Raw genomic sequence first — 14,406 nt, 5'->3', positions numbered from 1 at the left:
AGGATTCACATTAGCTTGTTAGGTTGACACCCAGATGTCTCATAAAACATCTCTGTGGTCTCTTTGTTATACAAAGTAATAAAATAAGTACACTGACTTTTTATAGATTTCTGGAACAAAAACTAATCTGAGAGAATCTGTGATCAGAAAATAAAGACAGTATAATGCAAGGTTAACCAGATTTTGTGAATAACGTTAGATCAAAATAAATCTGCAATGTCAACACATTTTACTCAAACATACTGGCATCCATTGCACATTGAGTTAGCTTTCTTTCATGTTGTCTTTGTCTTCTCTAAAGTTTATACTAAACCTTAAATTTAGTCATGAACCTATGTGATTTATTATAGAAATGTACACACGTGTGAGCAACGTTCTCAAGCCATTACAGTCATTTCTACACATTCTTTTTGTTGCATTGTATTAGTAGTGACCTGCAAAGATTACAAACCGTAAGAAATGTCTGGCATCTACACTCTGAACACTGCCTGTAGCCGAAAACCAAATCTTCTCAAGAACATCTCATTTCTCCGTCCTTCAACATCCTTCATGCAATCCGTTATGTCTGTTTATGGTACCGTTTTGTTCCTGATGTTTATTTTTTCTCATCAAAAGGACATGTTGGTGGAGATCGGCAGTGAAAACACTAACGTCACGGATTGAGTTTTCACAGGATTCAGTCTGCACACAGTATGTGGTCATGAATGAAGACGACACATCAGTCAGGGCCTGTTGTGAGAACCACACTCTTGCTGCTATGTGTTTGTCACTGATGGAGAATCGTGTATGGTTACCGCATTGGAAACACTGACGGTGCTGCTTTCCTCTATGTGGTTTCCCTCCATACTGGTCAGCTCCATTCTGGGCAGCTGGAAGCCATTCTCTGAGACTGGGTTGGAATTGGAGATGCTGCCTGACACAGAGTTGATTCCCATGGTGCTCAGCGGCAGGTTGCTGGATTGTGACATCTTCGGACGAGGTTTGGAGCCACCGCTGGTTCCCAGGACTCTGGATACATGTGTCCGCCTGGCGACAAATAAATCATGACGTCACTTTACTGGCTGTCATTTAGCAAATTGACGTGTGATTAAAAAATGGCCAAAAAGAGGACAAATAAGAAAGAAAATAATATTTTTTTCTTTGTCAAAACTGTAAATAGAAATACCCACACTTGACTACTGAGTCCCAAATTTTTTGGCTTTTGGTCTACATGTGAGCTCTCCTCATCGCTCATATTAAGTTTAATATGTCAATTTGTTGTGAACATAAATCCAATGTGTTTTGTCTTCATAAATTGTTTCATTTGAATAACTTTGAGATGCTTGACAGCGCAAAGAAAACAATTAATTGTAGAAAAGTAGGGAAAAAAAGGTCTAATTCTGCTTACATCGTTTGCATAATTTTTATCATTTACATTGTCTACACTGTGATTTTATTATGTTGGTTATTCTGTACACTGTGAGGGCGGTTCCTTATCTGAAGCAAGGGTAGAAAAGAACAGAGGGTACTGTATGCTTCACAGATTATAAATGTGTAGAAGAGATGTCTTTTTAATACTGTTCTTTATCTGTTGTGCACTGAATTGTGACCCCTTGAGCCTTATGGTACGATCCCTTTGGGGGTCCCAATCCTCACACTGGTAGCGTGGAATGTTCCAAAGTACCTTTACTCAAATACTGTAATTAATATTTACATTTCATACTACTTTCTAATTCTACCGGGAGGGAAATATTTGTAAATATTGTGTAATACTTGATAGTAGTAGTAGTAGTTGTACCTCCTCGGGCCTCTAAAAATGATGGGGTGGTGATGGCGCAGTGGATACGATACATGCCTTTGGTGTGGGAGTCTGGGTTCAATTCCCACTGCGATACATGAACCAACGTGTCCCTGAGCAGGACACTTAACCTCTTGTTGCTCCAGAGGCCTGTGGCCTCTGACATGTATAGCAATTGTAAGTCGCTTTGGATAAAAGTGTCAGCTAAATGTAATGCAATGTAAAAATGGATTACAGGCCTTCTGGAAGTGAATAAAATAGCATTGTATGTTCAAGACATGTATGACATAGTATGCTCACAACGTTCACCATGCAGAAATTGTCCTGTCAAACAGGAATGCGACCGTACCTGTTGTACGTCTTCAGGATGATTAGGAGAATGGCAAGAAGAATGATGATACCTATGACAATGACAGCAATCATTGCCCCGGAACCTGAGAAACAGAAAGAATGAGTGAATAACATGTAAAAAGGTTGTCAGTCAGTGTGTCTCTCCTAAAATTAGCATTGGACATATTCCTTCTCCTCCATGTGGTTCAACTTTTAATTTGTTTCCACCAGAAGTAGTCTGTAGTAGCATAGCAACAACATCACTCACAGGTAAACATTTTGTATTAAATGCATGAGTGCCACTCCCATACAAACAATTTAGATTAGACCGCATGACACGGTAGGTTGTTATTTATGAGTCTTGTCTTATCTACCATAGGGGACAGCCTAAGATCTAATGGTGTCCAGAACAAACACGTCATTCACAAGGGTGTGTTTTATTGATATCCAACTTAAGAGGACAAGGAGACAATGCAGACAGACACACACAGACACACACACACACAAACCCACACACACATATCCTTACTCTGGATGAGTATTTGTTCTTTGGTCTTTGTAGTGGTGGTTGTGTTTGAAGGTGTTAGAGTGCTGGTCCCAGGTGAGACAGTTGAAGCTTGCATCTTCAGCAATTACCTGAACAAAAAAAACACTTTAGTCAACTTAATATTCTCTGACACCATGATTACAGAGCACTACATTTATGTAACGATAATACATTTCAAGGCTAAAACCGTTTCTGTTGCAGTCATACTACCGATTAATAAGCGAGTGGACAAGAATAGAATGAGGAGAGAATATAGGATTTGTAGATTAAAACGGCAGCGTGATATAGTTTTTATCAGCAGTAGACAGGTGCTAGTAGAAGAGGGAGTGCACTGCAGTGAATGATTGTTTTTTTAAACCACAGGAATGCGGATCCTTACCAGAACATTGTGTATGAAGTAGTAATCAGTGCTGTCCTTACTTCACAGAACAGATGCTCTGACCAGATTACAACTACCATTAAGATCTTTTAAACTACAGGCAGCTTATACTGTACTGTAGACTTTGTCTCTATGCAAACCTCATATCACGTTCACATGACTGGCATAAAACTGATAGGAAAGGTTGAACGGCTTTGAGTTAGCTCTTTATCAGCTGGCTTTATGATCACACAGCAGGTTTATGCATCACTATCATGTCTGCTAAAGCTTTATGAAAACATTTGGGAGGTGTATCACCGGACGGACTGATCCAAGCCAGAACAGACCAGGAAACTATAATGAGACATGTAGGACATGTGCATTACAGAGCTGCAGTGCTGTGCTACAGTTCTTATTTTGGAACATGAATTCATTGCGTGTTAACAATCCTCCATATGCATATATGCACACTATACAAGATAAGGTTGTTAAGAGGGAATAGATATGTTCCGCTGTAGGTTAAAAATCCTGTCTGGTGATAATTCCTATTTTTTCTCATTGTAACAAATAAACCAATCCTACTAACAAGTAGTGTCTGTGTAGACATAGCCTAATACAACCTGTTCCTTTCTTCCAAAAATAATTTAAAAAAAATCAGCGAGCCACAGGTTTGCACTGGGTGACACATATGTATAAATATTGAAATGCAACAAATGCACTTTTTACTCCTCCTTGAGTAACATTTGCTAAAAACTTCAGCTGCTCAGCTGTTTTAGAAAATGACTGAGCCTTTTTTTTAATATCAATTTGGCAAAGATTTACATCTTTAGTATGAACATATGGACCTGCTGTTGAATGTTGCAGACTGGGTAGGGAAGTTGGAAAGTATTAGACTAACTGGTCTTGGTCTTTTCATGGAATTTGTTGAGAATAAAGAAAATATCAAATAAGAACATCCTTAAATCTTGAAATATTTCCTCCTCTCGTGTGTCACCGATGACTCATCAAAAACATGGCAAATGTTTTCCTGTGCTTTTGTCCCTCTCTAACTGCCATAATTTTCACGAGGAACAGCCTAATACAAAGTTGCACTGATGTGATTTTGTTCTCTGAAAAATGACCCATTTAATCATTGTTTTCATTGATCTGAACTAGGGCTGGGCATTAATATTGCTATTTTATCGATTTAGGGACATGAGAATAGATAGATTTTGTATATATCGTAACATTGTAAGTATTGTCTTTTCCAGGTTTTAAAGGATCCATTTAAAGTGATGTCATATTCTGAACTTACCAGACTGTTGTAACTGTTCTATGTTTTACCTTCACCCACATAGACATTATATCCACATTACTGATGATTATTTATCAAAAATCTCATTGTGTAAATATTTTGTGAAAGCACCAATAGTCAACACTACAATATTGTTGCGCTATCAATATCAAGGCATTTGATCAGAAATATTGTGATGTTTGATTTTCTCCATATCGCTAAGCTCTAATCAGTAGTCTTGATCAAAATGATCTAGTCTACTGTGTTGCAACTGTTACATGTCACACAGAGATCCTCTGTTAATAAGAAGGATCCCGGATACGGTTCAGGACACAATCCACACACAGCTGGCCCTAAAACTAGTACTGGCACTTTCCACTGAGTCTGGATAATATGCCTTTGCATGCTCAGGGATTAAAAACGAATGCAAATTTAACATGAAAAAATCCCTCCTGCTGTCACTTTGTTTCTGAGTTTCGTAAAAAAAACAAAAAACTAATGACTTATGATTACACGTAGGTTCATTTTAACTTCCACTGAGCCTGTTGTAGAAATGTCACTCAGTTTCCACTTCTCCCGTTCTATAACCGTCATCAAGCGTCATCATGGGAGTTCTTCATCCTCTTTTCACTGAGTCGTTAAACCGTGACTCAGACATGTGATCATTATCATTTACATGATCCTCTTTAAAATGATCCCTTGATCTGTCACATCTATCAGAAGCATCTATCTTTATGTCCATGCAGGCTGTTTTGTAAACCTGAGCTCACCTGTGCGGTGGGTTATTTTTTTGTGCTTATTAATTTTCATTTCTCATTTAACAGTTTCAGTGATGAATCCTGAAATCATCCAGCGGGTTATCATATCAGAATTTTGTTAAACTGAGAAATGTCACTTTTTACAATCGTGGAGGTCAGGAACTCATATTTTGTAACCAACTATTTTTCAATTATAGGAGACAGATGAAGTAAGAGTCATTGCATTCAAACAATTGTTGCATTGAAGACATGAGTGACATTGAACTGTGTCGGCTGGGGGTGAAGCACAGAAGCACATTCAGAGCAGGTGCTCCAAGATTTGCATCGGCTAACCTAACACAAGGAAGAGCAGACCCACACATGAACACACGCACGCAGGCACACATCCCTTGTTGTCTCTATTCTCTACGACTGCTCTATTGATTACATCCAAATTCACAAAAAAGTATGCAAGACTTTTATAGCATACCTGGGAAGTTACCGCTGAACATGATTGAGTTTATGAACCACCAGTCAACTTAATGAAAGGTTGTTGACAGACATCAGACTGCTGTTTCTCTCAAAAGCACTAACTGAAGTTGGTAAGAAACTATAATATTCACAAAATGTTGTCATTGTCATAACATATGAAATGATATGCAGCACTGCTTTTACTTTACTGAATAAGTCCATGTACAAAACACAAATATGTATACTGTATATATAACAAATATTACAAACTTTACTGTTACATGTCAGGTATGTAGCTGCTGCTGTTACAAAGAACCCTGTACTGCAGCTGAAGACGTTCTAATGAACACCTGGCGGCTGAAAGATGTTGTAAGCTGAAACTTTGTCATCGTTTTCTGACACTCACAGTGGCCTCTTCATTTTCGGCTACAAATGCTTCCACTGTTCAGATGGACGTTTTTGGAAAATACACACTCTGAGACCACTCTCACTGTCAACATCAGTCCCTACGGTAAATATGCAGCTACAGCTGGCAGCCAGTTATCTTAGCTCAGCATAAAGACTGGAAACAGGGGGAAACAACTAGCTCTGACCTGTAAAGCTTGTTCGAACGAATGTTATATTTTGATTGTTGGATCATTACCACTCTTACATCTGTAGCCTACAGTAAAAATGTACTTGGAGCTGACAGCTTGTTAGCTTAGCTTAGCATAAAGACTATAAACAAGGGAAAACAGCTAGTCTGGCTCTGTCGGAAGGTCACAAAATCTGCCTTTTGGTTTTCTCTGCAAGAAAGTGAATATTTTTTGTGAATGTTTTTTATACATGTTTTTTAATCAACGGTTTAAACTAGTAAAAACATTTACACAGGTTATTAGATTAGTTTTTTATGGACAAATACATTGGCTCGTGTACACAGCCTCAACTGTTATTGGAGCGTTAAAGTTTACATTTAACCTGCAAGCTGTGAATTTCCTGAAGCAATGTAAAAGGACCATTCACAACCCCATACACATTCCTGCAACAGGGTCAAGATTTGTAGAAAATATTCCCCAAAGTAGGATTTTGACTCTTTCTTAATTGGGATTGGATGAAAAAACAAATCCGAATTTCAATCACAGGCTGACAACAGAGACTTAAAGCTAGTCCTCGATACTTGTGTGTACTGTACGTCTTGCAGCTTCCTGCTTAATGGCAAACATTGCACAACCAGCTTCTCCCACTGTTGACACACTATTAAACATAGAGCTTAATAATGACATATATCATCATTTGCTGTTTGTTGTAGTGACAGTTTCTGATAAGTGGCTGACTAATATGCTGTGTAAAGTTGGTAATACTACTGCTTTGGCAACATGGTGCAGAAATCGCAATTCCCATATTTGCCTAAGGGACCTCTGCAAAACACAGACAGCATGACATCCTTAAGGGATGCATATTTATTTTTGCCTCTATTTACAGTTATAAGCCTTTTTACCTGAAGTCATAGTCACAGTCAGTTGTTTACAATAAATATTAATACATATATATGTCTGAAGCCTAAAGTTTAAAAGGCTAAATGAAGCATTTAAACAAACACAGAGATGGATTCTGCGCATCTGATTCAATAGTTACAAGAGTGACTTTGTACCCTTGTGCTAACAATTTCCATGCACAAGACACATACTGCTCACAATATTGTATTCCTGCTGGACAATATTGTACTTGCATTTATCAACTTTAAATTGTACAGCACAGACTGTACCACAGACTTAAGCAGATTTTTTAATTTATGTATTTTAGCAGCAGAGGGAGTTCACAAATGATGGATTGTTTTGTACAAACCACAGGAATGAGGATCTTCACCAGAACATCGTGTCTCAAGTAGCATTCATTTCCAACTTTACTCCACAGGACAGACTATTGGCCAGGTCACCGCTATCATTAAGATCTTCCTAAATACAGCTTATGAAGCAGTTTCTTTTGTTTTTACGTTACATGGCTGAATGATAAACAGTTTTCTTCTCTTGAAAAGGGTACATATGATCACATTAGAAAATGTTCTTGCTGTAATGCCAGAACAAGGTATCGACTGAATCAATTAAAGTGCTCATATTAGGATTTTTTGGGGCATTTAAATAGTAGTCCTGTAAGTACTACACATGTGCAAGATGGAGTAGAACTGTGATGCCTCACTCTGTAGCTAACACAGAGAGCACACAGGATAAAAAGAGGAGCTACTGCAATGTACAGTACAACAAAAGTATAGTGTTTTTGAAGATTCTACCATGTAAACCTATTCTGGTAAAACCTCTAAATAATGAACCTGAAATTGATCATAATATGAGCAAGTTTGAAATTGAGTTTGACTTGAACCCATCTCCCGTTTCTTGTGCTGTGTTGTACTTGTAGCCGTAGCAGTAGTGCTAACTCTTGTACAGTATGTAGACTTACGTTTTAGGATTGCCAACTGCAGCCCTGGCACTTGCCGGCATTTTATCAGTACTGGGTGGGTGTGTCAACTCCCTCAGCATGGGGTGTGACGACGTGGTGGTAATACAATGAAACAATAAGATTTAGGTGTAGGTTTGACATGGTAGACGTCAAGTAAAGATCTGGAGAGCCCTCAGGTGAGGAAACAGACACAGTTGACACACCTCGTACCCTGGCACTACTCGCCATCCTACAGTCAGTTCCTGACTTTGTGACTTCAACAGGACATCCGGGAACACAAACAACTTGTGCTTGCCGCTGGCTGAATACTGTAGCAACTACCATAATTGCCCTGAACACTGTACATTGCCAAAAATGTTACACATGAACATCGTTATTATTTTTTTCAATAACCTATATTTTACCAGGAAATAATTCCATCCCATCAGCTAATTAGTACTTAAAAGATGATCCTTTGTTAGGCATGCAGTAAAAGCTGACTGGCTCACGTCATTGGCACATTTAAAAAACACTAAATGTTTCTGCTGCATTTAACCTCCTCCCAGACACAGATGAGGAGAGCTGTCTATCTATCTACATCTATATGACACCATAACACCGAAAATGTTTTTGCTCCACATTAACATTAGTTGAAAACTATGTCAAAGTTGACAAGAAAGAGTTGCTACCGATTGATTTTGCTCTTTACATTCATTCCGATTTCAAATACATTTAAATCCGACCTGATCCTTTGCACAACTAACCAAAATCACTGACCTTTGTTTTCCCCAGCTTGCAATCCTTATGCTAAGCTAAGCTTACTAACCACTAGCTTCATATTTTCCGTACAGATTGTAGTATTGATCTCCTCATCCATCTTTCCACCAGAAAGCAAACAAGCATGTTTCCCAAAATGTCAAACTACTCCTTTAACCACAAAGCACAGAATCACACCAGCTGCTAGCTGGGGTGCTAACCAAACATCATAATAAACTGATTAACCTCATCCGTCCTCCATAGATTGGAAATGTCATAAACAATAAACTTACTGTACATGCTTCACTGTCATTACTTCAAGTGTTAGTGTAAGCAAAGTAAAATGGCAGGAAATACGTCCAATGTGATAACAAAATACTTCAAATCTGTTTTCATCTGATTTCATGGGTTTTTTATTTGTTTCAACTTGTTTCTATTTAAATATTGTTGTATTTCCCCCATGCATATGTATGTATCTATGTATATTTATGCATGGTTTATGCTTGCGTGCACTTTCTTTTTTGTTTTGTGACGCACGTTGGGGCAAACCTTGTTTGATTTTAAAGTTGTATATGAATAAAACAAACTTAACTTTTGAACATTTCAGTTTTTTTTCCGAAAAGAATTGCTGATTCTTCCTGTGATGAGCAGTGCTGACCACTGGCCTGCTCCTGCTAACCTAAAAGTCATAGATATAATCAATAAGCCTTAACTTCTCTTTAAGTTTTGGGGCAAAGGAATTATAACTAGAGTTAATCAGATCACTTTGACGTCAGCATCTACATTAGACAGTGTTTTCCTCGCCGTGATAATAGTGTGCTTGTGTTTGTTGTTCCACAAAGTGCAGCTCCTCTCCAACATGGCAGACTCAATATCCTTTCTTCCACCCTCAGTAAACAAATCATTTATTGCTTTTTCAGAGATCGCACTCCCAACGCAGAACAGGAACAATTTAGTTTCCTCTTTTTTTTTTGATACAAGGAAAAACTAGACAAAGTAGTTAACCGGCTTGACCTTTCCCCCGTTTGTTCACACACGCGTGTTTAACGCAGGCTCCAGCAAACAAGTTCATAAACATGATCAAATGACGCTCTTAGAGTCAATATTTGAGCAGTCAATTAATTAGCAGCAGGTTAATAAGACATAGCTGGAGACATTAGTTCAACAAGCATACAATCTGGAGTCACAGCGGAGAGGTCATCTACGTCACAGCAGATGCAAATTTCTCATATGATTTGTTTTCCATATGTCACACTGAAGAGGGACTTAACCATGACTGTTATATACCTCAATCCATCACCAAGGGATTTGCAACAGCACTGACAGGCCTCTGGCACAGTGTACAGCGGTCTGTTATTGACGTCAACGATGAAATGACATCAGACAATTAACAACTGGCGAATTAAAAAGGATGTGTGTAGTAAAGAGGTATGACAGCAGAAATATTGCTCTTGTCGTGTAGTTGGGAATGTACAGCCTGCGTTGTCCATGAAATATCTACATATTATGATGGGTAAAAGTAACTAAAAATGCAACTTTCATCTGAGTACCAAACTAGGTTTAAAAAAAGTATAATTTAAAAAATGAACTCTGACCTCTGTCATTGGAAACACTAGGTTTGCACAACAGCTGCTCAGAATACAATGTAATGTTCACAAGGTTACAAAAGCATGACAAATGGATATTCATAGAAAGATAGCAAAAAAACACTTTTTTTAAAAGGCTTTGAGAGATCCAATAGTTGCCTAAACTGGCTGAGTTAGAAACAGACTACATCCTTGACGTTCCACTTCCGTGATTACTCTTTTGCCACCAGAAAAACACAGGATTTCACTCATTTAGGCCGGATATCCGTTGCCTTAGACTTCCTTTGTTTTGGCATTTTAAACTCTGCTTGATTTATGAGGACTATGGTTAACCTTTTCTCAGATCTCTGCGGAGTAAATCCCGACAGCTAGCTAGTCTGTCTGTACAATCTGAGTTTTCTGTTACACGAATTAAACAACTTTGAAACAAACACACGTTCCAATTTTCGTCAGAGCGGCTTGCTTAACTTCCGGGTTCTGATTTCTCAGTCAGGATATTCTGATTTCCCACAGTTGTTTATTCCAACAATAGGACTAAGACTTTATACCACATTAAATGACTAATACTAACGTCATGTTAGTCAGAATTAAGTCACGTAATAGAACTGGGTTTCCTTTTGAGCTGCCCTTTTCATTATGCTGCATTTTTATTAATCTAACATTGACACCTGGGTCTGCTACAGTGCATTCTAATACAACATTTAACACAGTTAGCATTTAAGATCGGAGATGTTTGCTGCTAACAAGAATACTTTTTATTAGAGTCTAGAGGTAGTTTTGTTTAAGTGGTGAAGATTTAGACCCTTGCGCACCCAGTCTTCTTGATGGTATGTCCAGTATGCTTTCTAAGACCGGATAACAAAGCATACTTTCAAACAATGTAAATTACCAAATTTTCATACCACTCCATTATAGACAGAATACCAGCTGATCTGAGTGGGTGGCTGAACTATAGGCTGAACATCTAGATTGCCCATAATCAGCCACCATTCATCCAATCTTCCAAAGGCACGTTCTGTCTACCAATGTGATATAATTGAAAAACCTTTTTTTCAATTATGTAAGCATATAATCAAGTAATCTGAAAACTGCTGCCCTGGTTAAAAAAAGATGCAACCAATCTCCGCTGGTGTTCTGTCTATAATGGAGTGAAATGGAATTTATAAGTGACCCCAAACATTTAAATGGTAGCGATATCCCAGTCAAAAATGATTAAAAAAAGGTACTAAAAGCACTAATCTTATCATCTACAGAGCCAGACAGAAGATTGGTTTCTTTTTTTGTGTAAAAATCTGTTTAAACGTCTTAGGTTGATGTAGTTCCAGCCTCATTATAACTGCTTATTTGTTATTCCAAAATAAAATTGAGTGAACATCATATTGTGAAAGGGGATGGAGGGAATGGTCTGCTGATTGGATGTTTCACCCCGATGTACTTCCATGTTCTTTAGGCTTTTTATGCTCTTTTAAGGGTTACACTTGTCATTTTATCTTGTCTTCTAACTCATGTCTCTCTCTCATCAAACTGTCAGGAACACACTACTGTCGGCCAATGAATAAATGCTAAAAGTAAGATCTCATGCATTCTGTATAAACTGACTGTATACCATCCCAGTGACATTTCAAAGGGATCCAGACTCTAATTTTAACCTTATTCTTTTTTTGAACGTCTATTAAAACAAGATCCTTGACCGAGCGTCTCACACAACATGGTACAAAAACAGATAGCAGTGACATGCGTTTATGTACACAAGACTCAACATGCTACCACGGACACACAAGATATGAGAGGTTACTTTCCTAATTGCAAGTGTCCAGTTCTAATTTAACACTCTATTCAACTGCTGTATACTGTATGACAGGCGACCACTTCTCTAAATAAATGTTCATCCTGAATTGTAATTTTGCTGTTATATTTTCCATACAATTGACAGCTTTCACTATTTGGGTCCACTGGTCTAGGGTGGGTGGGTGCGTTTGGTTTAAGCCAGTCCCTTGTAATCGTTTTATGGGCTACTTACACCAGAGCTCTGAGAATAAACAATTTGTTTGTTCCCAACCCTCTTAAAGGTGTGTGCCCTCAAATTAATCCGTGGTGTGGTTCAACCCCAATATCTCTCTGATTACTCTCATTACCTCCCGGTACACTTGTATACTGTATACTGTATAAAAGGTGTGTGACATATCCCCAATTACTCCACACCCTTTCCAGCAGAGGGGAATTTCAGCCATATTTAACCTCAAGGTGATTAAGTGCAGCAATGCAGGAATGTAATCAAAATCATTAAAGTTGAAAGAAATGACTGCAGCTGATTTAATGAATTAATAGGAGCCAGTCACCCTTTAGAATTACACAGACATCTTCCCTGGTCAAATGAACAACTAAAACAAAGCTCACACAAAGTCCAAAATGATTAATACATCATCATGCAACTGAAATATTATGTAAGAACCCTGTTTGTAATTCAGCAGTACTGTGCAAACAGAAGTCACATTTTCTTACAATGTAGTGGCAACTGATAATAAATGAGATAATAAGTAGTGGTGTTCTGTGAAACAGTCACTTAACAATAAGAGATGGTGCAGATAGTAGTGATAGATAGTTGTGAGGGCGGACATCTTCTTGATGTAAAAACTGGTTTAACAGATTTCTGAATCTGAAAACTCTCTGGAATGCGAGCAATTCCCTTTCACATGAGCCTAACCTGCTGTCTTGCCACATTATCGCTGGGAGAATCCCTGTACACACACACACACACACACACACACACACACACAGAAAAGACCGGTCAACTCACTGAGTTATTCCTCTCAACCAAAATAGACGAAGTTTAGGAGGAAAACTAAATCTGCCAAGATAAGAAGTAGTCAAAAGCAAAGACTTACCGTCTTCTTTAATTTCAGCCAAAGCCTTCTCCAGATGGGAGAGTGAGCAGCTGCAGAGCCCCCACCCTCACTTGACTGATAGGGGCATAGTCCCCCAGTGGAGGGCTGACAGTCACAGAAGATCTGGCGAGGGAGGCACAAGGGAGTAGAAGAGTGTGTGCTACTCCGATAAGTAAATATGTCCCAGGTGCTGCTAAAGGGACAGTCCCACGGGTAAAAACAGACAGACAGACAAAAAAAAAAAGGTTAAAAGAGTTTTAAAACAACCAGAGATGCCTCTGTGTGTGCTTTCTGTGGAAATCAAAGTGTTTATGTTTAAAGGAGGAGGCTCCACGCTTGCTCACTTGTTCCTCCTGAGCTGGTGCTCGCTGAGAGTAATAATCGCAGGCAGCAGGTTTTTCAGGTCCTTCTGCCTCGCCCTGAGGCGTGCCGTGGCCTCTGATCAAAAAGAGAGGCGCCTCTCCAGAGTTGTCTGCTTGGCTCGTCTCTCACCATGACTACTGCCTCTCAAAATCAAACTGGCTGCATCTGCATTTTGCAGGATATCATGCAGGAAATCTTACATGAAATGGAGAGGGTAAAGCTCTGTGTGTTTTGTAATGAAAGATGAAAGAAATATATATAACATATAATTTATTAAAATCCATCATGTATTTTTGACCATGTGCTCCTGTGCATGTACATCTACTGAAAACATACATGTGTGACTTTTTTTGTGTTCTCTTTAATTAACTCATTACCTCGTATTTGCGGAGAATAATAAGACTCCATGTGTGTGCATGTTTTGTGTGAGTGTGCAGACAAAGTATCAAAGTTATCACAAATCTGTTCATCTTTGCACTAACACATTTATGTATGTAGTTGAAAATTAACTGATTTACTTGTCCAAAGGGTAATGGGTGTGTTTGTACAGTAGAAGATAAATATACGGTATTCAACTGTGTTTTCTCTAACCATAAGACAATAAGCTCCATTCAGACACTTGGCGCCAATTGTATGAACATTGTCAAGTAAAAAAGTGATTTTACTAGCCATGATCTTCCTGACTGTCCTACTTATCTGTCTCACTCTTATTGTAGCACCCGAAGCTCATGTAACACACCCGTTGATTCATGGTAGTCTTTCTCCAGACAGGGCCATCAAGTCGTCAGGATCTCGCCTCATGTTACCGCCAGGGGCTAAGGGGTGCCCTTGACTGGAAAGCAAGTCAGTGTTGTGCTTTTGTGAAACGGTGTAACTAAACTGCATTTGGGCACACACATTGTTCTGCTTTA

At 38.6% G+C, this 14,406-nt stretch overlaps 1 protein-coding gene across 1 annotated transcript; it reads right to left on the bottom strand.

Annotated features, from left to right (window-relative positions):
* Positions 1–621: 621 nt before the first annotated feature.
* ncmap (non-compact myelin associated protein) lies at positions 622–13,652 on the bottom strand. Its single transcript, XM_034859034.1, has 4 exons — positions 13,133–13,652; positions 2,637–2,743; positions 2,127–2,211; positions 622–1,026 (listed from the first exon to the last, which is right to left on the bottom strand). Exons 2-4 carry the CDS (start codon positions 2,728–2,730, stop codon positions 756–758), a joined length of 450 nt encoding a protein of 149 aa, XP_034714925.1. The 5' UTR covers positions 2,731–2,743; positions 13,133–13,652; the 3' UTR covers positions 622–755.
* Positions 13,653–14,406: the final 754 nt, after the last annotated feature.

The sequence above is a fragment of the Etheostoma cragini genome, chromosome 20, assembly GCF_013103735.1.
Source record: "Etheostoma cragini isolate CJK2018 chromosome 20, CSU_Ecrag_1.0, whole genome shotgun sequence".
NCBI lineage: Eukaryota > Metazoa > Chordata > Actinopteri > Perciformes > Percidae > Etheostoma > Etheostoma cragini.
Note: the sequence above shows the minus strand (reverse complement) of the source record. Positions and strands in the feature narration are given on the sequence as shown.